The 27,690-nt window shown below is 40.6% G+C and overlaps 1 protein-coding gene across 3 annotated transcripts in view; it reads left to right on the forward strand.

The window, feature by feature from the left end:
• Window positions 1–9,306: 9,306 nt before the first annotated feature.
• Window positions 9,307–27,690, forward strand: part of LOC139062617 (E3 SUMO-protein ligase ZBED1-like) — a 199,003-nt gene continuing 180,619 nt past the window's right edge. For all 3 annotated transcript variants that reach the window (XR_011516176.1, XR_011516177.1, XM_070543947.1), the window contains exon 1: window positions 9,307–10,878. Coding sequence is in view for 1 of the 3 variants with exons in the window: in XM_070543947.1 (XP_070400048.1) it covers window positions 10,645–10,878 (234 nt within the window). In the remaining 2 variants the exon portion in view is untranslated. The remainder of the gene's footprint in view (window positions 10,879–27,690) is intronic.

A 27,690-nucleotide genomic window follows, 5' to 3' on the forward strand; every position in this document is an offset into this window, starting at 1 on the left:
TGGGCTACAGGCTCCATTAGCTCCTGGACTTGTCACTGTTTGGAGAACCCATCAGTTCAGTCAGCCACAGCTGCTATTTTGGACATGGATTATCCTTGCTTGTCTTCTGTCCCAGCCTGTTACCACGACCTCAAGGAAGTTTTTAGCAAGTCCAGGGCCACTTCATTGCCTCCACATCAACCTTATGATTGCTCTATCGACCTGCTACCAGGGTCGACACCACCCAGGGGTCATCTCTATTCTCTCTCCAGTCCCGAACACCAGGCCATGAAAGACTATGTGGACTCTGCCCTTAAGGCTGGCCTCATCCGTCCATCATCCTCTCCTGCAGGAGTGGGGTTCTTCTTTGTAACAAAGACAAGACCCTGCGCCCCTGCATAGACAATCGAGGACTCAACGACATCACCGTCAAGAACAGGTACCCCCTCCTGTTGATGTCTATTGCATTTGAGATGTTACAGGGTGCTAAGATTTTCACTAAACTTGATCTGAGAAATGCTTACCATCTGATTAGGATACGGGAGGGGGATGAGTGGAAGACTGCCTTCAATACACGTACTAGACATTATGAATATTTAGTCATGCCTTTTGGTCTGGCTAATGCACCCTCTGTGTTTCCGGCTCTAATTAATGATGTGCTTCGTGACATGCTGAATGTGTTTGTATTTGTTTAGTTGGATGACATCCTTGTGTTTTCTCCTGATGAGCAGACCCATAGAGTGCATGTTCACCGGGTACTCCATCGTCTCCTCCACAACCAGCTCTTTGTTAAGGCTGCAAAGTGAGTTTCATGTCTCTTCTGTGTCTTTCCTTGGTCTTGTGGTGGGGCAGGGTAGAACCCAGATGGACCCCGCTAAGGTGGCAGCCATTAAAGATTGGTCAGTACCCACCTCCAGGAGGGAGGTTCAGTGGTTCCTTGGCTTCGCCAACTTTTACAGGAAGTTCATTCGGGGCTTCAGCACCATCGCAAACCCTCTGCATTCCCTGACCTCACCAGCTTCCAGGTTTGTCTGGTCTCCTCGAGTAGATGCAGCCTTTCATAGTTTGAAAGACTGCTTTGTTTCTGCACCTATCCTCACCTTGCCAGATCCCACTCTTCAGTTCGTGGTGGAGGTGGATACTTCGGCCACGGGGGTTGGCGCAGTCCTCTCGCAGCGGTCAACCAAGGATGGCCATATCCATTCCTGTGCCTACTTGTCCCACAAGCTGTCACCTGCGGAGAGGAATTACGACGTGGGAGACCGAGAGCTACTCGCCATCAAGATGGCATTGGAGGAGTGACCACATTGGCTTGAGGGCTCCCAGCAGCCTTTTTTGGTTTGGACGGACCACAAGAACCTCGAATACCCTAGGAGTGCCAAGAGGCTCAACCCACGCCAAGCCAGATGGGCTCGGTTCTTTGCACGTTTTAACTTTACTGTTTTCTATCATCCAGGGTCCAAGAACCAGAAGCCAGATGCCCTCTCCCGCTTGGACGAACCTGTCTCACCGGCTCTGGAACCACCTGCTAGTGTCCTCCCTCCCTCCTGTGTCGTTGGGCCCATAACCTGGGGAGTAGAGGAGAAGGTGAGATGGGCCATCTATCAGGACCCAAACCCCAGTCGGTTGTCCTCAAGGGCTGCTTGTTGTTCCCCCTGACCACCACTCAGAGGTAATCCATTGGGCTCATGCCTCTGGTTTTGCTTGCCATCCTGGGGTACGAAGAACTCTCTTCCTAGTTAAGCAACATTTCTAGTTGCTTGCTATGGAGAAGGTCAGTGAATACGTGGCTGCTTTCTCAGTTTGCTCCAGATACATGTCGTCTTCCAAGCCCTCTGCCGGTCTGCTTCATCCACTCCCTGTCCCGCATCGTCCCAGGTCCCACATCGTTGGACTTCGTTACCAGGTTACCAGTGGCCAGAGGTAACACTGTAGTACTCACAGTGGTGGACAGATTCTCCAAGATGGCTCACTTCATCCCATTACCCAAACTGCCCTCTGCCAAGGAGACAGCCAAGGTCATGCTCTCGCCGGTGTTCAGGATACACGGGTTCCCCACCGACATAGTGTCCGACCGAGGTCCGCAATTTGTCTCACGGTTCTGGAAGGCTTTCTGCTCCCTGCTGGGTGCCACCATGAGCTTGTCATCTGTATACCACCCCCAGTCCAATGGGCAGTCGGAGCGGATTTACCAAGTATTGGAGACGGGCTTACACATCCTGGCTGCAGGCCGGCCTGCCATTTGGAGCTCTCAACTGATCTGGGTGGAGTACGCTCACAACACGCTTCCCAGCTCCTCCACAGGTTTGTCCCCTTTTCACTGTGTCCACGGCTACCAGCTTCCCCTGTTCCCTTCTCAGGAGCGGGATATCCGAGTGCCCTCAGCCCTGGCTCTTATTCGCCGATGCCGCACCACCTGGGCCAGAGCTCATCGTACCCTGCTTCTGAGGTCGAGGCAATGTATGGACGCGATGGACTGTCGACGTTCTCCTGCTCCAGTCTACAGGGAGGGTCAGAGAGTCTGGCTGTCGACGCGGGACCTTCCCCTGCATCTGGACTCATGTGAGTTTGCCCCTAGGTTTGTTGGCCCTTTTCCTGTGTCCAAGGTTTTTAATCATGTGGCTGTGAGGCTCTGACTCCCCAGGTCTATGCGTTGTCACCCTGCTTTTCATGTCAGTATTTTTGACTTAGTTTTGGTGCATCCATTTCTGCTAGTGATGGGATTTATGGCTCTTCCATCCATCACAGCAGTGGGTGGGGTTTGAGCGGGTGAGTTTCACTGACTTCCGGAGAGGTTTGTTAAGATGAACGGATGTCTGCAGGGACTCGGCTCTCATCATTCACTTTGAAAACCTGTTCAAAAGATTCTATTCGTTTGTGAACATCACATCACTAGTTTCTGCTCTTTTTGCCAGCTAACTTGGATTTGCTTGTTGGAATATTTACCTGCTTTTTGACCTCTGCCTTAATAAAGGACATTTGCCTTTTACCTCCTCGTTCTCACGCCTTGCTTTTGGGTTTAGTTCCCTATACCTGACAGGCAGGAAGCAGAACGAGCAAGGAGAAGTGGGAGAGAGAGATGGGTGGAAAAATAAGACAAGAATCAGCCAACAGCAGGGTAAGAAACCCAAGCTGAAACAAGAATCAGACTCATATTTCCTCTTGCATGAATATAACAGTATGTCTTGTACCTAGCAAGTATTCTGTTTGCATTTTAAAATGAACAATAATGATTGACTTTTTTGTGTTATAAATGCAACCTATGGTTTGAACTCCTGCCTGTCTCCCGTTGATTCGGCTGCATATCAATCTGCTTCATGAATGAGTTGAAAAAGTGTCAAGCAGAGCTTCAGTCGTAGCAAATGTACAAATCCTATTATCATACAGATATTAGAACATATAATCTGCACACACACGTACAGATCTGAAGATTAGTAACATGCATGAGGGCTGCATCTTTGTCTTAACTTGGAGGATGTAGAAATCTTGTTACTCTTTATGCATCTTTAATTAAAATCCTCCAGTTCAGCCAAAACACAGAAGTGTGGATTTAAAGCTAAAAGCCTTTTAGTTCAAGCTTTCATTCAGGGGAACAAATCACCCCATCACCGGATCCCCCTCTGGTCCTATAAACCACATCCTATATTACATGCCACACTGATTCGGTCATTAAAATAGCCGTATACAGCAAAGGCAAAGTGATTGATTGGCTTTTTTAGATTGGTGGCACTGAATGGGGAATAAATGCATGTGCTGGTTTCAATCTTCTGGCGGATTGTGACTCTCCCTGTGATACTTATTATCCCAGCTGTGTGTAACGGTGCCCCAGTGTGTGCTGGCATTTTCCACCAAGTTGGAATAAGACCTCTTTTCTGTTCCCACAGGGGACCTGTAGAGGCTCTCCGCTTCCCCCTCATCCCCAAGGCTGACGATACTTCTGCAGCTTCAGGAAGGTACTCTGCTCTGAGGCAGTGTTTCTGTGGTCGGTTGCCTTTTAATGACTCTGCTGGTTTAGAAATGCAAATAGAGTTGAAGTGGAGAGAAGGTCTGAAGAGAAACAGTGTCGTGTCAATAAAATGCTCTGGAACTAAGTTATAGGGATGAACATATGACCGCAATGACTGAAAAGCAACAACAGGGTTATCTTTAAATATATCATTATATGGTTAACCCATCAGCCTACAGGAGGCTCCCATCACTTTCAGCTGATGTTTATCACTGTGAAATCAATCTGCAACAGCTTTTAGAGTTCCATTATGTGACTCTAAATTGTCCCTAGGTGCAATTGAGTTTGTGTGAATGTTTGATGGTCAGGTGACCCGCTAGAGACAGGGTCTAGTGCCCCCCCCCCAACCCAATGAGAAAAAAATACAAACGTAAGACAGTTCAACCAGCAATATTTGGGGTCAGAAGTCAAACTTGGCAGATACCCAGTTGGAACCATCATACCAGCACCTTGTGTCACAGGGACAATAAAGGTGAAGGACAGCTCTGCAATGATAGTGCTCAAACCGCACAGCTTTGTTGAGCATGTTGAAATCAGTCAGAGCATTTAAACAAAACATCAAAACATCAAAGAGGCAGCCGGTAAGATGAATTTTTAGAAGATGGTGTGGCCGTGATGTGTTGCTGCTGCGCTGACTACCTGGCAGGGCGGGGCCCAGCATGTTTGCTTGTGACCTGCTGCTGTTTGATGAAATGTTGCTGTGTTGTGGATTGTTTGTTGTTTCATGATGGTCAGCTGTCTGTTGTTTTCATCGTGCTCGGTTATTTGGGTCAGATTTAGACCGCTTTCACTTAGATGAAGGAATTCAATCTGTGTTTCAGGGTGTGTTGTTTAACTGGCTGATTGAACTTTTGCACAAGTGTTTTTGCATCTCAAGGTGACCAGTTTGTCAAGCAGGTTGCTGCTTTTTAAATGTGACAAACTTTCAGAGACTTGATTGCTGTAAGATGTGAAACTCGAATAGCATCAATTCTACATCGTTTGGTCAAAGGGGAAGTTTTCAGTTATAGTTCTAGCAAAGATAACCCAATTTATTTGTAAAATTCCAACATGCTAATTTACTTAAAGAATGAAACATATTTTTCTTTTTCGTCCAAAATCTTAAATGCTTTATTTGTTTACTTTTAAATTTAAATTTGAACATCCGTGAAATCCCTAAAGTTATTTATTTATTGATGTAGTTTAAATAACTATTAAATGTTGGCTAATATGAGTTGCAGCTAAGTCAAGTATTGGGACGTATTCACCTTTTTAAAGGAAACTGTGTCACAGTGGTGGACTTAGCAGCTTGGGGGCCTGAGGCAAGCAAAGTTATGGGGGCTTTTGCAGCTGTTGTTCTGAACTTTTTACATGAAAAAATAAAGCGCTAGCAAGAGCTGCAACTTCTTGCTGTTTATGTGCAGCATTAATATTAATGCAGACTTCAGCACGCCCTGCGATGGACTGGCTCTCTGTCCAGGGTGTACCCTGCCTACTTGCCCGTTGACTGCTGGAGATACGTGGACCAAGCGTGTTCAGAAGATGGATGGACGGACTTCAGCACATGTTACTCTTCATTATCCATAATATTTGGTGGTGTTTATACAACTTTTTTAACTTTTTTCCTGTTTAAGTGTTGGGGGGCCAAGGGAATTTCCTACAGTTTACTAATGGTAAGTCCACCTCTGACTGAAGAAGTACTGTTTTCAGTGACTTATTTAATGGTTTCAACATTTCCAGTTCTTCTCAGGTCTGTCTGTAGACGCTTCCAGCTGCCCGGGGTATAAAAGCTAAAAGCAGCATCACCAAAGGATTCAAGGCCAGCATTTTGGAACATCTACTTGCCATCAGTTCTGCCGAACACTTTAAGAACTGATTTCTATCGTTTGCCAACATAAAACCACGAGAGAAAGAAAATTAGCAGCAAATCATCCCTTCTGGTTCTGGTAATCATGAGGACGTACTGGCTGTAGGATAAAATCAGTAATTTCAGAGATATTTCGTGTTTCTATTTATAGAAACAATTTGCACATAGAATAAAGGATCGCACAGAGTTATAAAAGCCAGACAAACAAAAATAATTGCTTACTTTTCCTATATCTCATTTTAAAATGAAGTCTTCTATATTTAAATTAAAGTTCAGGAGCTGAAAATGAGGTTGTAATTAAATACAGTATGAGCTTTTCCTCATTAAGAAACTCATCTCTGGATTCTAAACATTTCGTGCAAATATAAAATTAAACACACTATCCTCCTTTTTTTTTTAACAAATTGACTTCACTCCCAGAGGAATGCACACAAACACAACAGGCTGAAACACGACTCTGCTGGTGCATTGCAGCTGAACATGTTTTAACTGATCCAGCACTCAAATATATAAACTTTTGAAAAGGTTTTCTCTGAAACATCTAATAATTGCTGTGAAATAATTTTTTCTGCAACAAATCCCCAACAGACATTACCTCATTATCTTAAGCATGCTAATCATGTAAACAACACGGAGATATAAACTGCAACTAGCTTCTTTTGTCACACGATCCTGTTTTTCAGCATGCATCTGTTCAAATTCATATCTTTGCCACAGCATGAATGAACCAAATTTGTTTGTTTTGCGTGCTGTTTATTGAAAAAGCCGTTTGCACATTACTTCTGTAAAATGTTGAGAGTTGTGCGCGCACACTCGCATTAGTTAATTATGTTATTGATGCAAACTTTAAGTTAAAACTGCACATAAAGATCATGAGTTCTCATACCAACAACAAAAAATACTGGGACCAAACTGTGTACATCTTGGTTTAGTACACTAAATAAAGTGTATTCATTTCCCACAAATCCTTCAATAGGAAGTCACACCAGTGGTTATAAATGTCCTTTAGTCAACCTTGCATCACGACATGTTGTGATATAATACCGACCTCTTCTGCTCCCACATTACTTATAAAGAATTGCTTATAAGTCACAAGGGAGGTGTGCTGTTTCCCAGCATTTGACAGCCAATTACATTGATTGCCACTTCATACAAAGGCTTGTCAGTCAAGAGTGCAATGCATTCAGCTGTAGTCGTCTACATTTAGAACAGATCTTCTGGAATGTAAACCAAATAATGGTGACCTTCGAGCTAGTGCCAAACGTTTAACTTTTACGAGAATAGAGGTCAACCGATATTGATTTTTCTGAAGCCGATATCGATGCCGATATATAAAGGCCATGATTATTTTGGGCTGATTTAAATTGCCAATAGCTAGACATATTTCACCTCATTTTCATGCTAAAATGTCACCAATAAAATCAGTTGATGCACAAAATTTCTGAAGCTGAATCAGTTTTGCATCATGATTTTAACCAACTGTTAAATCTTAATTTTCTGAAGCACTGTAGCAATTAATACATATTAATTATGACCAATAAGATGTGATGATTCCATATAAATGTGAAATATCAATCGGACTGATCTTTGAATGTTTAATCAGAAGATTCTAGGGTTGTTTGCATCTTTAGGGACCATAAACACACTTATTAATTCAGACAGTCAAGTATATAGTTTATACAATGAATTTAATTATTTTTCCTAAACTAACAATTTATACATGACAAGATATGAATAATGAGATGTGGTGTGGTGGATGTGAGGTGTTGTGGTGGAAGCTAGATGTTGTAGCAACCGTTCTTTGTATCTGAGAGAAATTGTGAAATCTGGGTGTAAAAGGATTTGTTGTTTGTTATAAACTAGAGAGTTGTTTATTAAAAACAGCATCAGACGCAAGCTGTCCTGCCAAGTCTACGCACTCTTGGTGTGGAGGTTCTTGTTCAATCCGGGGGTCGATGGTCACTGCCGGTGGAGTGAATTCTGATGTCGGGAACCCGTAGATACCTCCGATAGGACCCGTCCAGTCTGAGATCCCTCCAGGTGAAGGCAGGAAGCTGGAATGCTTATTTGCGTCTAAGGAGGATGTTTGCTTGGATCTTAGAAGAGCCGTTTGTCTGGTATCAGCCGCAACATTGCAGAGAGGCTTTGACAGGAGGTCAAAGGAGAAGATGGTTTCAAAAATGCTTCTTTCCCGAATTGGCCGTTTCAAGGGTCAGCGAGAAACTGCCTTAATTGGGAAGCAAATCCCGTTTTATTAAACTGCTTTATGATTTCTGGCCAAGTTTGGCCAATCAGAATTTGACACGTTTCTGAGTATTTACCAACATCCCTCAGAAAGCCACGCCTTCCTTCAGATACAAAATCCTTAACCTTAATATGTATCTTATTGTAATTTGTATGAGTGTAAACAATGATTAACTTGTTAAATCAAACACATAGTGATTTGTGACATGAATGGATCATTGTAAGAACAATATTCATTTTAAATTCATTGATTTAAGCTCTGGTTATTCAAACATTTCATTTAAACATCTTGTTCATTCATTACATTTGATTATTGTAAGCTTATGAGTTGTAAAATCACGGAGTCTTCACTTGTTCAGAGTGAAGAATGTTGACGTCTGGCATTCATGCAGAGAGTGTAGGACCTTGGGAGAGAATGTTTGTCTGGATGTTTTGTCTTCCACTGAGCAGAACCTTCTGGATCTGGAAGGCCAAATAGAAAGTTGATTTATTTCTGTAGATGAAATGTTATTATGTTGGTCAATATATAGGTGAAAATTAACCCTTCTGGTACGTTACACCACCCAGATAATGCAGTGGGAACCCGACTGCATCTGCATGTAAACGGCTCAGCCAAGCTGATACCGGTAACTTCCGGAAGTGTGAAGTGGTCTCCTGATAGTAGCATCACCACAAAGTAACACGTAACACCATCAAACAGGACAGTACGCACCAAAAAAGCTGTGCGCCAGCGTTGCTGTTGTCCATTCCTTCAGCCATTGTGCATATCTTTTAACTTCGACTGCTTCCCGCCAGCGTTTGTCTATTATTTGTGTTGATTTAAGCTAACCTGAAGAATGCCGACACTAAAGGGTACATGTCACCACCTACTGAGTGGAACAAACTTCATTTGAGAGTTCGGCTTTCATAACGTAAACTAGGATAAAGGCTGCCAGTTTATTACTTTAGATTGACCTAGCTCAACCTAAGTGCATATGCAAACGCACTGTCAAAATCTGACATCTGACTAAAATTAATCAAACTGACAAAGTATTAAAAATTAAAAACTGGTAAATAAAAAGAAAAGAAATTTAGAGTTTTGGTAGAAAATAATTTTTCAGAGCATTTATTTTTGTAGATGTTATTCAGAAACATAATTAAAATGAATTCTGCAGCAGCACCAGGGCTCCCGTGGATGTGCCTGACTTTAATTGGCTATACTGCAGATATATTTAGGGTTGTCACGGTAACCGGTATAGCGGTAAACCCCGGTAAAAAAGTTGACAATAAAAATAACCGTCCAGTTTTTAAAAAACTAAATTATCTCGGTGGGTTTACCGTGGCCGCGGTTTCGGTGTCGGTACAGGATCTGCTCGGGTGCAAGATCGGCTCGGGGTCCGTCGACTGCCGATGACGTCTAAGTAGTTGACTGGCTGAACATGAACCTTACGGAAATACGTAATCACGTTACGTTGTTATCACGTTACGTTGGTCCAGGCAAATCTTTCTATTGGAAAGATGGACAACTTTTACAAAGAAATCCATCATTACCTCTTTGAAAATACACTTTTAGCATAGAGCTGCATGTATATTAGGGCTGAACGATTAACTGCATGTGCAATTAAATTGCGATGTGACAAAAGGAGATTTTCTAATCTGAAAGGCTTCAATTTGGCAGCGAGTGGTTAGCGTAATGCTAATATACATGGAAAAACCCATAGGAATGCTAATGCTAATATCGCCGATTACATTATTACAAATTATGAATTAGAAACGTGCCAAATGATTATATTTGGAGTCTTAAAGAAAGTAAAAATACCATCAATCAAATAAGTACAGACAGGTATTTTAGTAAAGCCAGGAGATTTTCTAATCTCAAAGGCTGCAATTTGGCAGCGAGTGGTGAGCGCAATGCTAATATACATGGAAAAACCCATAGGAATGCTAATGCTAATATCGCCGATTACATTATTGCAAATTATGAATTACAAACGTGCCAAATGATTACATTTGGAGTCCAATAGAAAGTAAAAATACCATCAATCAAATAAGTACAGACAGGTTTTTTAGTAAAGCCAGAAAACTTTTAACTCCAGAGTTTTGGCTAGCAGCTACAGTCTATGACAAGACGTCAACAACTCTAAACACAAAATACTTAAATAAACGGGACACACTTCTTTCCTGCAAATACAATTTCACAGGTGTTGCTAATACCTATGATTCTTCAAGCCAAGGGATGTGCTCAAAGAGGAGTTCAACATTATGAATAAGATATATAAGAAATAGTGTTTTATTTTACAAATACCATTATAAACACAAACTTATGTCTTAAGAAACATTATTTTAATAACGAAAGTGCTAAATTCTTTCCAACAGTATAGATGTGTAGTGCATTTTGTCCGAGTCGGTTTGCCGTACTTTGACGTCATCGGGAGTCGAAGGACCCCGAGCCGATCTTGCACCCGAGCAGATACTGTACCGACACTGGCACGGTGACCCTTACCAGCCACCGTCGCTTCAGCTGAAGTTCCCGCGGCGCGCACACGCACTTTTTAATTTGCAACGGCACCAAAACTTTGAAGCTGAAATAATGGCCGAAGGAGGAGACGGCAGCGCCCAGGACATCCATCAGTCCTCAAAGAAGACTAAATCGGAAGTATGGGCATATTTTGGATTTCTGAAAAATGCTGAGGGACAGTTAATAGAAGACTGCTATCCCGTTTGCAGAACGTGCAGGAAACAAGTGTCTGCAAAAGGCAGCAACACTTCGAATCTAATGGCACATCTGCGTGACCATCACCCACGTCTCTACAGCCAGTGCAAGGTAAGTTAACATTAGCATTTTAGCTTAAATGCATGATGTGAGGACTTTTGGCTGAGGGAGAATGCAACGAGTCACTATATACTGCAGCCGCAGCGTCCTCTGCCAGCATTTAAACCGTGTCACGGACACCCTGTTGCTGGATGAAGCATCTTATTTGTTGATGATGAAGAGAAATATACAATTAGTTCCTTGTCATTGATTTGTTTACTTATTCAATGCCATTTATACTTGAACATTTGGATTTGATTACATAGTGTAGTAGTTATTTTAGTAATTTGTTTAAAGTGGCTATTTATTTTAAATACATATTTTTTAAGGTTGACTTGTACAGTGCTCAAGTCAAGTGTGGACTGGAGTTTTAGATTTTCATTTTGATAATGAAGAAAACAAGTATGAGAAAACAAGTGGTGTTTCTTTGATTTGTTTACATATTGTTTATGTTTTGAATGTTTGGATTTGTATAATTTAAACCTGCACTGACTACTGTAACATGTTCCAGAAAAAGAAGCTATTTGTTCCTTTACTTGTGAAAAGTTGCACTTTTGCTAAGGCTTTGTGTTATTTTAGGTTTAATAAACACTGTTAAACCTTTTCAGAACTATTTCAGTTTGTGTAGAACAGGACTATCAATGCTTTCTGAACATATGCAACACCGTTTAAAAAATACCGCGATAATACCGAAAACCGTGATAATTTTGGTCACAATAACCGCGAGGTTAAATTTTCATACCGTGACAACCCTAATATATATATATATATATATATATATATATATATATATATATATATATATATATATATATCAGGGTATCCGGGGGTCCTTAAAAAGTCTTAAATTTACTTTTCCAAATTTAAGGCCTTGAAAATCCTTAAAAATTACAAATAATCCTTAAATACAGTTTCCAAAGGTCTTAAATTACCAAAGACCCAATAAACTAGATTATTTTATTTCTATGACATTTTCGTAAATTTCAGCATTTTTTGTGTATGATGTTGCGGAAGCGGAACCGTACACATTCAGTTGGTTGTGAAAGGGGGGTATTTTTAGATGAGCACGTTAGCTTGTTAAGCTAGTGGGTGCTTGCGCCATGGAGAAGTGCAAGTTTAAAGGTAACTGGATGGCTAATCCCACGTTCGCAACGTGGTTAGCACCGGTTCCAGGCAATAGGTGGAAATTATAGCTTAAAATTAATTTAAAAAATAGCTTAAATTTGGATCTGGATCGAAAGGAGCCAGTTGAGGTGGTTTGGGCATCTGGTCTGGATGCATCCTGGACGCCTCCCTGGGAAGGTGTTTCGGGCATGTCCTGCCGGCAGGAGGCCCCCGGGTCGACCCAGGACATGTTGGAGAGGTTACATCTCCAATCTGGTCCGGGAACGCCTTGGGGTCCTGCCGGAGGAGCTGGTGGAGAAGGTTGGGGAGAGGATGGTCTGGTGCTCTCTAGTTGGGATGCTGCCCCCGCGACCCGGACCCGGATAAGCGGAGGAAGACGACGACAAGCTTAAATTTGGTCAAAGTGGCCTTAAGAAAGGTCTTAAAAAGTCTTAAATCTGGCTCCCTTAAACCTGCAGATACCCTAATATATATATATATATATATATATATATATATATATATATATATATATAAACGGTAAATATTGGCCCGATATATCAGCCGGCCGAACTATTGGTCCACATCTACTTCTAAATAAAAATAAACCTAGTTCTTTAGTTAATTGGCATCTGATTAGTTGGCAAATGTTGCACATACATGTAGGAGTCTCACATGGCATGCATAAGTAGCGCCTGCTAATGTGATGAACAAGAACCAGGTGTAAGTGCACGTCTGTGCAGCGTTAATTAAATGTCAAGTCATTCAAAGCAGAGTTACCTGGAAAGTTTGATGTATTATTTTATTTATGTTGGCGCTAAACAGTCTTTGTTTTCTCAAGCATGTTGTTGTTTCTTGATGAAAGTCTCCTTGGCACAAACGTTGCATACATTTCTTCACATGTGTTGTGTCATTCTTCAGAGATGTTTGTTTTACAGCTGCTCATTGCTGCAGGGTGTGTTGTGTTGCTCTACTTTTTCTGTGTCCCTTTGGAAGCTCCAGATTCAAGCTGTTAACATACAGCACTCACCCAAGATCACAATATTCAGGTTTTGTTTTTAGTAATTTGCAAATGTTAACTCTTCAACACCTATTTGATGGAACAATGCCTTCAAACTAACATGAGTGGTATGATAATCTCTTGGTTTCAGCTTCAGTTTGGACCTGATCTTTATTCAACAACAATTTTTGATGAGGCTAATTTAAAATAAAAAGTTCCCCTCACCTCTGGAGCTATTTAATTTCTTCTGTTTCTGATCCCCCCCCCCCACCCCCCACCCCCAAAATCTCATCTTCATCAGCTTTCTTTCTTTCATCTAACTGATTCCAGAAGGTTTTGAGTAGGGACTAGTTACCCGCTGAGGAGCTGACATCACTGCTGCAGATGGCAGAGTGTTGATTTGTGCACTATCCTAATAAGACCAGGTGTTTTGCCGACAAAAACATGCATCTGTAAAGGGACTGCAAATGAAAGGCAAGCCTATTTAACAGCTAAGTGTGTGCAAGGTGCAGCAGGCCTAACATCTGGTGAGCTTTTAACATCCCGTCCCTCTAGATTTAGCAAAGTGCTTAAACATTTACAGCCAGTGGTTCCTTACTTGGTGACATATCTGATTTAAATGCATTTTGCAGTCTGTTCAGTTTCAGCAAGAAAATGGTTGATGTGCTCAGATAATGTATTTTTTATTAAATATTAAAAATAAATTAACAACCTGAAGATTTTATTTCTCAGTTTAATGCCAGCAACTGCTCAATTTCACTCTTGCCTAAAAAATCAATCAAAAAATGTTTTCTAGTCTTCAGCGACTCATATGTTCAACTTTCTTTGATTTCATAAACTCTCCTCATTTTGAAAGCTGCAAGATTACCAGAGTAATTTATTTTGCTCTAGATATCTGCCTCAATTGATTTGCATCACAGTTATGTCCCAAATTAATTCGTATGTCCTTTAGTTTTCCATTCCAGTGATTTTGTGTTTATTCTGAAAAAAATAAAATAAAAATGAAAGCAGAACCATTTATGTGGTTTTAACACATGGTCTGCCTGTGAAAAACGTTCATCTGAAGTCATTTGAAATGAACATGCATGTAATAAAACATAGATGTGGTGTTAAACCATTAGTCTTTATTGTTGTAAAGCTTCTTTATTGTTGGAACAGTGACATATTTTCCCTCTTAGGAATTTTTCCAGTGCCATAATACAGAAGAACCTACATGTTACTGATACGATAATTAGAGAAAACTAATTATGTCAATTCAATGATGCAAGTAAAACAGGAAAAATGGGAATATGGTGCAAAAGTCAATTTATTTCAGTAAATCATATTGAACTGAGACACCATCTAAAGGCACAAGATTCCTTTGCCAGTGTTTTGTAAAGAATCAACGTTTGTAAAATTTGCCATGAAGCATTTTATAAATGTAGTTTATATACTGGATTTGGTTTGCACAAGTTTATTGACTAATTTTGCTAACAGCCTTTTGCAAAATTCAGAAATAAATCAGCACCAAGTGTATTTATTTAATGCTTTGTTTTATGTCCCTCTTTTGCTTTGAGTTTCAAAGGTGCACAAACAGATAAAGACAAACAAAAATGCTTTTGCGGATTCAAATATCATGTTAAGGCATTCTTTGTGGTGTGCTACTGGAGAACATGTGTTGGGGTCACCTTCAAAGGTCCTATATAAGGCAGAATCCTAAGTGGGATTTGTCTGCTTAAATCTGCTGCCTCTGGGTCTGCAGCTGTGCACTATTGTGGAATTCACACGGGTGGAGCCGGGGGGTTCATCGGATGCAAGCGTCTTATTTCTGTGTTGAGGCAATGGCTGACAAAAATTACATATTTCATAAAAAAATTACATTTCAGCAGTGCCACCGGTAATATTTTATCATACCATTGCTCTGGAAGATGTAAAATGGCATTATACAAGTAGGTAGTACTTGTACACGGATGAGGTTTGGACTCCACCAGGAATTCTAGATCTCAGAGTGTCTATGTGGATGGGAAGGCTTCTGGCCATGACATGTCAGTATCATCACAGCTTTCTGTAATAATAATAATAATAATAATAATAATGCATTGAACTTATATAGCGCTTTTTCTAGACACCCAAAGACGCTTTCCACACACTCTCACATTCACACACTGCTAGTGATGGTAAGCTACTTGTAGCCACAGCCGCCCTGGGGAGGTCTGACAGAGGCGAGGCTGCCATTTGGCACCATCGGCCCCTCTGACCACCACTAACACAGGCAAGTTGGGTGAAGTGTCTTGCCCATGGACACAACAGCAGGATACCCCTGGCAGGAGCTGGAATCGAACCCATGACCCTCCGATCATGAGGCAACCCGCTCTACCACTGTAGACAGTGTGGTACTGTTGGTGTCCTTGAAACATTACCTGGGAGACTGTGGTCGTTTGCAAAGTTAATAGTGGTGCTAAAAAGCTGAATAATCCTAATTCCTCAACAAACAGAAATCTCCTCTTCAGTTCTTCAAAGGAACTCCAAGGCTCAGACTATATTTGTGAGGGGAAGGCAGGCCTGTAAAAGTGACTAAGCTTGTTAGAGCAGCTGCCTGCCTCCCTTGTGCATTTACATGCATAATACATCTCCGTCCCATCTTTCATTCCCTTGTCTAAATAGGAGACTTGCCTTCATGACACCTAGAGCAGCATGGAAACAGACTGAGCTGGCAGGCCTTGGCAGTGGACACCTTGGATCCATCTAATATATACCCAAACTCTGCTCCTGTCAACTCCACTAACCCTCCCAGGTAGGGGATAAAATAAATCAAAGGACTCATACGTAAGTGAATGTGCAGATGAACAGGGCCCAGAAAAGTGATGCCACAAAGTTTAAATAGTTACAGTGATTGAAAATCACATGTATTAAATAATAGAGGCTTGAATTATCTTTTTATCACAAGTGTCACATTTTCTCTGTCAGCTGTGACAATAACAGTGGTTATTACCGTGATACAAGACGCACTAGCACGGTATTAAAACATAATACAGAGCTGACAGCGAGTAAAAGATAGGGGACCTGTCGCTGAGATTTTCTCTGATGAAATAACTCAGCCTAAGCACAGAGCTATTGAGGAAGCACTGCCCTTCATTAGATGGAGACATACACTCTTTAGATGAGTCAATAAGAAACAGACAACTAATGCAATCTCCAGCAGATTTATAAGCATTTAAGGCAAAGTACCGTTGTCTGGAAACGGGAAACCATGCCACTGGTTCGTACAGTCATCGTTGAGGTTGTCTACTGACTTACAGCGTCTTCACGGACTTGAAACAATTACTTCTCCAAGGAAAAGGACGAACAAAATGGATGCAACAACAGACATCTATTCTCAGCTTGACATTAGTAGGTTGCAACGGCTCAAAATAAAAGGAGTTTGAGGTGATTTACCCAGTTACCAGTGTTGTGGTTATTAGCCAACAAATAATTTGTAAGCTTTACTTACTTTTTGGATTCATCAATAAAATTTGTGAATATGGAAATATTTACCGATTTATTACATAATTAGGATATCCGTGGATATACCTCGGGGCACCACCCCTTTAATAGGGGAAAAATGAATCCAAACCTCTATCAATCTGTCTAAAGTTTGCAAAATTCTCTTAACAAGCAGCGGTCATATCCTATCCAACACAGACAAATTCACTTGAGACAAAACTTAATTGGCAATAACATTTATTAACTAATATAATCACTTTAGCTCCTTCAAAGCGCTAGCCAATCAATATCAACCAACTGATTTTATCAAACAAACAACAAGCAATGAAACCATGGAATGATAATGTGAAATAACAATCTAATCAGACCGGTGGGGTGAGATGATGATGCGATCCAGCGATAGTGAGGCTGCTTGATGACGTAATCAGGCAGCCATAGGCTGATTACCAAACTGGAGGGAGTTTTGAAACAAAATGGCGGATCCTTTGTTTGGCTGCCCCAAAGGATCGAACTATGTGTGTGTGTATGTGTGAGCAAACGTTCACAGTACTTAATCAAAACACATCAACTCGCTTCACAAAGAACAAGAAAAAACAACAGATCAGTAAAAAAAAAAAAACACATATCAGAACAGTCTTGTCAGCCTGGCCACAGCATAAACAAACTTAGATATTAAACAATAAAAGGAACGGCTTAATCTGAGATTATCCGTTGGCGTTTTTAGTACGGAGGAGAGAAACCGGTTGTTAATTTAAAGTTATCACGTGGTCAACCGCTTGTTTTGGACTATTAGAGAAGCGGGAGAGAAAGAGAGAGAAAAAAGGAAAAAAAATCTTGAATGAACGAACACCAGGCGTCCCTCGGTGTTCGGGCTGAGCAGACCAGATGGCGCTGGTCCGTCGATCTCAGCAGCTAGTCTCCACACCCGCTTTGTCCGGAGCAGAGACGGGATCTCCTTTCAATTCAGTTCCATTCAATTTCAATTCAAGTTTATTTATATAGCGCCAAATCACGACAAGAGTCGTCTCAAGGCACTTCACATAATAAACATTCCAATTCAGGTCAGTTCATTAAGCCAATCAGAAATAATGTTTCCTATATAAGGAACCCAGCAAATTGTATCAAGTCACTGACTAGTGTCAGTGACTATACAGCAATCCTCATACTAAGCAAGCATAAAGCGACAGTGGAGAGGAAAACTCCCCTTTAACAGGAAGAAACCTCCAGAGAATCCCGGCTCAGTATAAGCAGCCATCCTCCACGACTCACTGGGGATCGAGAAGACAGAGCGCACGCACGCACGCACGCACGCACGCACGCACGCACACACACACACACACACACACACACACACACACACACACACACCAGGTTAACTGGACGGGAAGAGAGCGAGTTCCGCTCTGCGCCTCGGCTTTATAGACTCGTCCAGCGGGCGGTCTCTGTAGGGCCGATATCCACTGGTGGCGTGTCAGACTTGGCGTCACTTGATGACGTCATCAAGCTGCTGCCGGCTGCAAAGGATCATGGGACATGGAGTCCCTGCTGGCGCTGATCTCAATATGGCTTATTTGTCTACACTTCAGGGCGAAGATGGCACAGTCTTTTGGAGTGTATTCATCTAGAGTGAAGCTCTTTAGAATTATGATGACCTCTGTGAAGCACAGAAATGTTGCTAACAATTGCCTTTTCACAGGAGTTATTTTTATGCTTCTTTATGCTCATTAAGACACAAAAAAGGTTAATTTTATAAAATTGTTTTTAATTTTAATCTTGCACTGCCTGCTACGTCCCTGCACTGCTATATATATATTATTAATGCACTGCTTGAATGAACATTTATAGTCACACATGTTCTACTGAGAGGAGTTCGAATACTCTTCTAATATTTATTAGTGTATTACTGTCGAATGAAAAGCTCTGATGACTTTGAAATCCCATTATCACCAGGCCAATGCTCCTATGATGAGTGTTTGCAAACATACATATGTGTGAGGATGTAGTTCTGGTGCAACATCTTATCACCCACACCCCCAACTCCCTCCTGCTGGGTGGTATTTTCTCCACCTTGATCAGGGGGATGGTACACTCCCTTGTGCACTGCCTCTTATGGCAAAGCTCAATAATAAGGCCTGTCAGGTTGATTTAAAAAGCTTACAGCAGTATTATGGGAGAAAAGAACTGATTTACAATAATCCATAAATCTCTAGCAATAAAGGATAAATCAACAGATGTCTGAGCTTAAACTGGGTTTCTGTTCCCTTCCTGTCTGCCAGAAATCAAAGGAAACCTTCAAACCCTCAGTTGTACAAGCATCGCCACACATTTCCCTTCATATTGAGCAATGACAAATGGAAGATTTTCATGTAGCTTCACAGGATATGACACTTTTTTCATTTGGTACACCATTCTAATGACCTGAAATTGTTTTTAACAAACGTTAAAATTAAAGAGTCGTAAAAATTCAGAACAGTTTTGCATCTGAAGCAAAATCACTGGCATTCATCTAATTTGCCCAACTGGGGGTTTTAACATCTCTGTGCAGTATCTGCTGAATGTAGTTTTCCTGAGACAAATCTGGGGGGTTTATAGACACAGCTGGTTGGCGATGTGCATCCGCACTTTTGTGATTTTTAAATGCTACATTTCATCTCCTGATAATTGCTGGCAAAGAGAAGCCGTAGCACGGTCTCTCTTTTGTTTATTTCATGCTTCAGTTGATATTTTAATTCCAGAGGTGTGGTGAACGCACTTATCAAACACATGCACGGTCATTACTTATTCTGATGAGCAATCCGTGCTGCAGAAAGAGAGAGAGTGAGATGAAAGGGAAAGAAGCAAATAACTTTCTTAGCCTACATTCTAATTATTCACACAGTGTTTTTTAGCAGCTTGCATTGAGGTTTGTGCATTTTCAAACATCCTGACATTTTCTTCAAATCCTCCCTCAACAAAGCATAGTTGTTATCTTTAGATTTGGATGAACATGTGTTTATCCCTCCCACTGTCTTCATGTGTGATCCCGTCAGGAAAGTTGACCATTGAACAGGTTTGATGGTTTATCCCATGAGGTCCACGTGGCAGGGGTGAGGTGGTGCTCACTCCTCATCTCTGCCACGTGGACCTCAAGGGATAAACCATCAATCCTGCTCAATGGTCAACTTTCCTCGCGGGGTCACACCCATTGTGACAGTGGGAGGGATAAAGGTGTGAATGTAAACAATTGTACACCAACTTTAATTTAGTTTAAAGCTTCAGTCACTCTTTCTTCAGTTAATGTGCTTTGGTCTCTAGTATGTGTCAATGCCTATTAAGTCATTCTCAAAAAAGCTCTGGTGCTCCTGTTTTAGGAAGTAGAAATTAGCCATAGAAGAGAGGGTTTGAAAATATTTTTCGGACATCTTGCCTCTGACTGGCTAATATCAATGACACTCTTCCCCTGCTGCTATTCACTCTGCAAATTAAATGCTTCATCTGTACAAATAAAACAAGGCTGAAGGAGTTCTGCCATGCTGTGGAGTTGCTAATGCAAATAGTTAGCTTCTACTAGCCAAGATGCGCTCTGCTCTCTCCTGGACACTAAATCAACAACAGCCTTCCCTGTCGTGAGCCAAGGTGAGGCCATGAATGTTACTATTCAATTCAATTCAGTTTTATTCATATAGTGCCAAATCATGACTAGAATTGTCATAAGGCAATGAGTGATTCCCCATCTATTTTCTTTCAGCAGCTAAAGCAGAACATTGGGGTAAAAGACCATGTTTAGCCTGCATGTGAAACTCAGGGTGAATAATCATATTTCAAAAATAACAAATACAAATGGTTTCTCAGTTAACCTGCTTATTATAAAATGTTGTAATTTACTTTGCCCACTTTGGTTTAGGTTTTTGTCTCTGTTTGGTCTTTTCCTCTTTCTTCAACACTTAATGACATGCACTGGTTACCAATGTTATCTAACAGTCACAAAATTAAACATTAAATTCCACGCATGCATCATCTGCACGTGTAAACAGGTCACACCTTCTTACTTGGGGCGACGGTGGCACAGGAGTTAAGTGCTCGCCCCGTAATCGGAAGGTTGTAGGTTCGAGTCCCGCACAGTCTGTCGCTGTCGTTGTGTCCTTGGGCAAGACACTTAACCCACATTGCCTGCTGGTGGTGGTCGGAGGGACCGGTGGTGCCAGTGCTCGGCAGCCTCGCCTCTGTCAGTGCGCCCCAGGGCAGCTGTGGCTACTTTGTAGCTCATCCCCACCAGTGTGTGTGAATGTGTGTGTGAATGTGTGTGTGAATGTGTGAATGACTGGTTGTGTTGTAAAGTGCCTTGGGGGGTTCCAGGACTCTAGAAGGTACTATATCAAATACAGGCCATTTACCATTACTAAATCAGTTAAACTACAGCCACCTTCAGTACAGCTGCACAAGTAGGGCCTTGTGCCTAATGGATATTGCAAGTCGAGCATTGTCAAATGTGAAAATGACAAACAGACCAAAATGCTGCACTCATAGTAACTGAATGCAATGTAATATAGAGTTTTAAGAAGCACATGTTTAATAAGAAGATGTAAAGGTTCAAATGCCAAGGAGCACATTGTTAAACAGGCTGTGTCAGACTTTAGGTTAAGTGCAGTGGCACTAAATACCTATGCTTTCAAGTCTGGATCTTAGTAGCTGGAACATCTGCTCACCTGACCTCAGTGGCATTTTAGGATTTTGCAAAGTTATTACATAGGTAGGAAGGCGCCAACTCTTCTGATGATTTTTCTCTGTATGAATCACCTTCTCAAAACAAGGAAATAAAAAAAAATTGGTTGACTTTAGCAAGAGCATTTAGCTAAAAAACAAATACAAATTTTCACTAAAGCATCTGCTTGTCTACTAAAATCCACCCAGGTTTTATGAAGAGGATTTGTTGAAGCTTCAAAAAGGTCCCAGCTGAGGGAGAAATGGTCAAGAGGGTCTTTTCTGTTTATTCAGGTTAGGACCGTTTCATAACATTCATGATTTTAGGTCACCTAAGCCGACCTTTAAGAATAAAATGGAATGAATAATTTATATAATAACAAAATCTGTTTTGATTTGTTATTAAAATTGAGCTGAACTTGTAGGAAAAAAGGAGCCTAGAAAGGATCCTTGTGGGACTCTACAGATGAAGTTCATAGTTTAATGACAAAAGTTCTGGCCATTTAGTAAGACGAGTCATGACAGCACAATTAATAAAATTAAACCTGGAACTTAATAGAACAGCAACTACTTCTGACACAGTCAAAACTCTGTAAAAAGGTAATTCATGCTGGAACTTCAAAGATATATGTTTGATGCCCAAACAATGCAGTATATTCAAATCATTTAAAAAATAACTTATTTAGCTTAAAGCCACAAAGAGAACTGGTCCAACTGAGTGATATTTTTGCATCATTATCCTTCTATATCACATATTACCAATGCCAGTAAGGACAAACTAAATGTTGTCTTATTAATTTTATTAAATATTTGCATCATCTTGACCAATCAGTTGACAGCAACCTGACTTTTTTTCACAAGTATAGCAACAAATAAAAAATTGTCCCTGTTTTACTGATAACAACAAACATATGGAAATTAGGCTTTATCAGTTTTCTCTGTTAGTGAAATACAAACAGAATCCCTTTTGTTTGCCTTTTGGTAAAATATCTTAATGAATGCTTTGATTGTGCTGAAACAATGAGACATCGTCATACACCTCAAGTTCATTCCCTGACCACGTGGGGGAAAATTAAAATCTTCTGTTGATTGGATTTTTGTCAAAAGACTGAACAGGAAATTAAAGTCTTTTTCATTGCAAGGGGTTACAGCAGTTGAGAAAATTATGTGTGGTTATTAATTGCTTTGTGCAACTTACGCAGCCATTTTCTGGCTTTCAGATACAAAAAGTAAACAAGGCAGTATTGGAGTCTTCCAATCCTGCAACATTCAGCTCTGGATCTGTCTTTGAAAGGGTCAGTGATTGACTCTGATTTAGTCTGTTCCCAGTTCAAAGGAAATGAATAGATGACAATCAAAACCCAGCATGATTGCCCTGCTGTGACTTGATGGTGCACAATGTCTCCTCTCTGCCTGTTCAGATTCAGATTTATTGATTTTTTTTTTTATCTTTTAAAGCAATGTGTTACTCAGGCCAGTCTGAGAAAAAAAATAAAGTCATCAATAAAACCCTAGAATAATAAACAAACTGTAGAAGATGGCTCAAAAACGTAATTAGGCCCCTTCATGAAATGGAGCTCTTGATTGGCTTATTTTAAAGGATATTGGCTGTGATGCTGGCCCATGTGAGGTCAGAGGTCAGTTGTAGGGCCAATACGTGGCCTTTGTTTAATGTCATTTTGGTGTATTCCATTTACAGGAAGCTTCACTTGTACCAATTCCTATTACATGAAATGGCATGCAAAAATGGAATGCGACCTTCATGCAAGCTCTTTTCCCACCCCTTCAATTCTGCTGTGTGTGACTTCCATTCAGAAATGCAACAGTACATTGGGAGAGACTGTGGATGAGGACAAGTGCAGGTTAGATTAAAACGGTTCTTGAGTTCCTGTTGAATTTATTGGGTCATTTTGTTCATTCAATCATCCAGCTTAGAGCATAGGTGCACTGATGTTTTGCCCAAATACCACATGACCTACAGAGGTTATAGCAACATGCACAGCTATAAACCCTGTAGTTACTGTTATTTGCTCATTTAGGTTCACATTTGCCTCTTTCTTCATCTAATCTTTGCCAGGTCCTTTAGATCAGAAAGAAAGTAATTTTTTTAACCTTGACACATTGCAACTATATCATTCAACATTTATTTCTTTAGCATTTTCTAAACAATACTGTTGACCCGAGTTCTGAACAGTTAAAAAATGCACAATAAAACATACAAAAGACAAAATGCCACCTAGCTAAAATTAAATCACAAAACAAGCATGAGAAGAAAGAATAACAATCACGAGTGACGTACAACCATCAAGTTGATCCAAATGCCAGATGGGTCTTAAACACTGAAAGTGAGGAGGCCCGCCTAATACTAGCAGGCAGTTGGTTCCAAAGCTTACCAAAACCCTATCACTCCTAAGCTTCAATCTTGTCCTTGGCACCACCAGCAGCTGCCAGTCAGCCGACCTAAGAAGCCGTGGCGCATCATGAGACCTGATAATATTGGATGGGTTGCAAATGCCTGTCAGCATGCATGCTGCACCATTCTGAACCAAATTTAAGCAACAAAGACGACCCTGATGTCTCCATACACTGTTGCAATAATCTATCCTCAAGGCAATGTGTGCATGAATTAGTCTTTCTACATACCTCTTTACCAAGACAGAGTTAACTCTAGGCGGCTTTCACAACTGGAAGAAGCATGATTTTATGACACTGTTGATCTGCTTATTAAATTTCTGCTTGAAGTCAACCTTGACCCTCATGTTTGTTATTGAGTCCTTAGCAATCCAAAGGAGTATAAAAAAATAAGCAGCTGACACACACGGTTTAAACCAGATAATCTTAGTTTTACTTAAGTTTATACTCAGAAAATTAGAGGCCATCCAGAGTTTGACCTCCTCAATAATCAGCAAAAAAAATAAAATAAAAGAAGAATGCCACCAAGAGGAATTGGGTGTAGAGACAAAAGAAGAAGCCCAAGAATTGAGCCCTGGGGAACACCACATTTAAGGGAACCAACTTGGAACAAAAATCCTGACTGACAAAGATCTAAGAGAGATGATCAAAACCAATTTGGGGCAACGCTTCTTACCTATAGTCTTCTTCAGAGATGTCATCAGGTACTATTTGTGTGACATCTCATCATTAGCTGTCTTATGAGCCGGACAAACCCGGTGGATCTGACAAGTAGTTTTTTTCATATCTACTCCCGACATCAGGTAGCATGAAAAGATGCCCTTTTGTTGATTTCTGACAAGTACTTGTTTTTATCTGTTGATTTAAATCCAAGCCATAGTGATAGGGTGGCTGTCAGTAAGAGACCTGCATTTTAGAGCAGGCGGTTCTTGTTGGGCTTTTGTGTGTAGCATTTAAATGTTTTTCTCAGGAGGATCTGTCACTTGTCCTAATCCAAACACTTACATGTCAACCTAATTGGGCATCAGGCTAATTGGTGATTCTGAACTGACTGTAATGGCGAGGGACTGCATTATTTTCTGTCTTTCTGAGTTATCTTGGTAATAGAATAATGGCTGCTTTTAAAAGCATAATTTTCCATTGAAGCTTGGCAGAATAAAGTCATTGTACCATGCAAATTAATTATTTTTTTATATAATAATGTTTGTATACTATTTAAATGATCAAATACAGTAAGAACATGCAAAATATTGCTGAGAAACATTCTTTATGACTTTGTTTCTTTTGATGTCCAAACTCAGGATTTAATGCACCAGATCCTTCTTTTATCTATCTGGTGTATCATCCACATCTTATGGAAAATGTGTTTGGAGCTCAAATGACAGCATGCTGAAGATTCCTGCTACATTTTGAAGGTCATTCAGGATCTAGTAAAATATTATTTGCAGAAAAAAAAAAGGTTTTGCAATCAACATGGCAACAACCGAGTGAAGAAGCATCACCAGGCGATGCACTTTAGGACACTGCAGTGTTTTGAAGTCACAGGGAGCTTTTAGAGTGACTAATGGCCATACTCTGTGTGATAGCAGGAGTTTGGTGTCGTGATGCAGATGCAGTCAGTAAACAACTCCACATCTCACCCGGCATCTTGGTGTTGGTGTCACTTTCTTGAAAGTCCACACGACACAGTTTTGCCTCTTTTGATGTGGCTCAGATTGACGGTGAAGGATGTGCATCCTTCTCCAGCAGGCTTTTTAGTTTTCCTATATATTTGACATGACAACCACTGCACAGCGTGGAATCCTCCATAGTGCATCCCTTTAAATTTTTTTTAGCTCATTCCACAGTTTGAAACTTAGGGAAACAGTCAAGGAATGAGGTGAAACTTTTATATTTACTCTTAAAAAGTATGCAGAATCCTCCTTGTCTGTGATGGGAGAGTTGCTGCCTTAACGCTTTGCATTTTGCAACATAATTGGCTTTTCAAAAATGCTCTGAGGCTTGTTGCCTGTCTGAAACAATACCTACTGGGGAGGCAGCTGATTGAAAACCTTAACCCGATTTGGTGCAGCATTAAGTCAGCGGTGTGGCGCATGCTCATTATGGAGCAGAAGTCATATTAAGGTTGCAGCATATGGAGAGGAATTTTTTTTATCACAGGTGCTCAAATGGAACGAGGAAAAAAATCCCAGTGAAGGGAAAAGTGTGTTGCTGAGTCAGAAGCAAATACAGGTAAATTGCAAAATGAACAAGTTGGAAGTATTTCAATTTCTGGTTTGAATTAGCTTCACTGCTGCAAAACCTGTCTGATCCACATCCTTCTCTTGTGCTAATCCTACATTATTCACCTTTGAAATATAGGGTTTTCATATATTAAAGGGATACTAGGATGTTTTGCTTGCTTTTTGCACCCTCTAGTGTCCATTATTAATTCACTGTAATTATAACAAAAGTGAAACTCCTCTCCTCTCTGTGCGATTGTCTTTTTTAACACCTTTATCTAATTGCTGAAATGTCTCCTCAGCCTTCATTAGTTTCTAGATGAGCAATTCATCACTCAATCAAACAAATCAGCTGTGTTCACGATCTAAAACATGCTGGAAGCAAACTCCACCACGTCAGCCCCACTCCACTCCGCAACCCCATCCACCAGCATGGACTGGCTCAACAACTCTTAAGTTGCAAGTGTGATATTCTGGCCACAGAGGACATGGGCTCTGAATGATGTTAACCCTGTAAAGGGTCATTTTAGCACATAACCGCTCAAGAAAATGATTAAAAAATATGAAAATGTTGCATAGTATCCCATTAATACCATCTTGTTTCAGCACAGTCAGGCTCAATTTAACTCTAGTGGAGAGTAGAACGGCGTCAAAGAAAATGGCCTGTTTATCTTGTGTCAGAGCCATTTTATCTTATCATGCAGCATCACAGTGCTGAGCGAAGAGCCAACTTCATTCAGCCCTTATTAGAAATCTCATCACCGTGTTCTGCAAATGCCCCACCCCGCTGTGATTCTCACAGAAGACCCTTGAGTTTTACACATTTCAACATTCTGTATTCTGATTCTACCAAGAAAACCCATGCTATGCCCGTGCGGTTGCAGGCATATATGGATGAATAAAACATGGTGTTACTGTCATCAAGAGCTATTGGTTTAAAGTTATAATTCTAGAAACTTCATTTAGCAGGTTTATGAATTATTATCTTGTACTTGTAAGCATATCACTTTAAAAAGGACTGAAAATCCCCAAAAGATTACATTTAGAGAGTAACAAATGCGTGCGCTTTTCATGAAATCGCATCATTTAAGACTTTCTACAGAGATTTATGTATGACTGAGCAGAAGGTTTAAATTTAGATGATCTACTTTAATGAATAATAAAGAGATTATCGCTTCCTTTCCCCCCTCCAGCTTATAGCTCCCAACCCATGCTGCAAAAGCAAAGCACACTTATTAAATAGCAACAGATTTGTTTGTTGTCCAAAAAATACATTTAGAATAATTTGTGTGTCTATGCTGGTTGATAAATACAATTACCGATCAGTGTGACACATCCTGGTATCTAAGCGCCTCGTGATTTTTATCTTGAGAGGCGCTATAAAAATAGTTTCTTCTTTTGAAATGATGAAAAGGCAGCTCCGAATAAGGCTTTGAGGAATTGACAAAATTATCTTTGACTTTCTGCACCCTGTCGCTCTGTTTCGCCACTTCCTTCATTATCATGTTCTGATTAAACCGCTAATGAGTGCTGTTAAGGATGGAATTACTGCCTTTCATGGCCCTTTTTTCAGTAAGGATTAAAAAGTCTAATGCTGTTATGGTACTTCTGTGTTGGAGAAATTTCACAGCATTATCCAAATGAAACACAGATAATGTCATTCAAATCCAACACATTCAAATATAAAATATTAACAGTTTACTTAATTATTGGAGTGTGAAAAATAAAATTAAAGGCAAAACATGGATGGTTGAAGGTTTTTATTCGCAAATGTAATGATTATAATGACAAAGTAACTGTGAAAATGTGTCAATTGGTTGATAAAAAGGAAGTCGATGTTGGACCAGCTTATGTCTGTCGGTGGGTGTGGACAAAAGAGAAACGAAGCCAGTCTTCAGCGTCCAGCAAACCTAACCTTCTTTCAAAGTCTGGATATTCTCAACA

The sequence above is a fragment of the Nothobranchius furzeri genome, chromosome 14 (genome assembly GCF_043380555.1).
Source record: "Nothobranchius furzeri strain GRZ-AD chromosome 14, NfurGRZ-RIMD1, whole genome shotgun sequence".
In the NCBI taxonomy this organism is placed as follows: domain Eukaryota; kingdom Metazoa; phylum Chordata; class Actinopteri; order Cyprinodontiformes; family Nothobranchiidae; genus Nothobranchius; species Nothobranchius furzeri.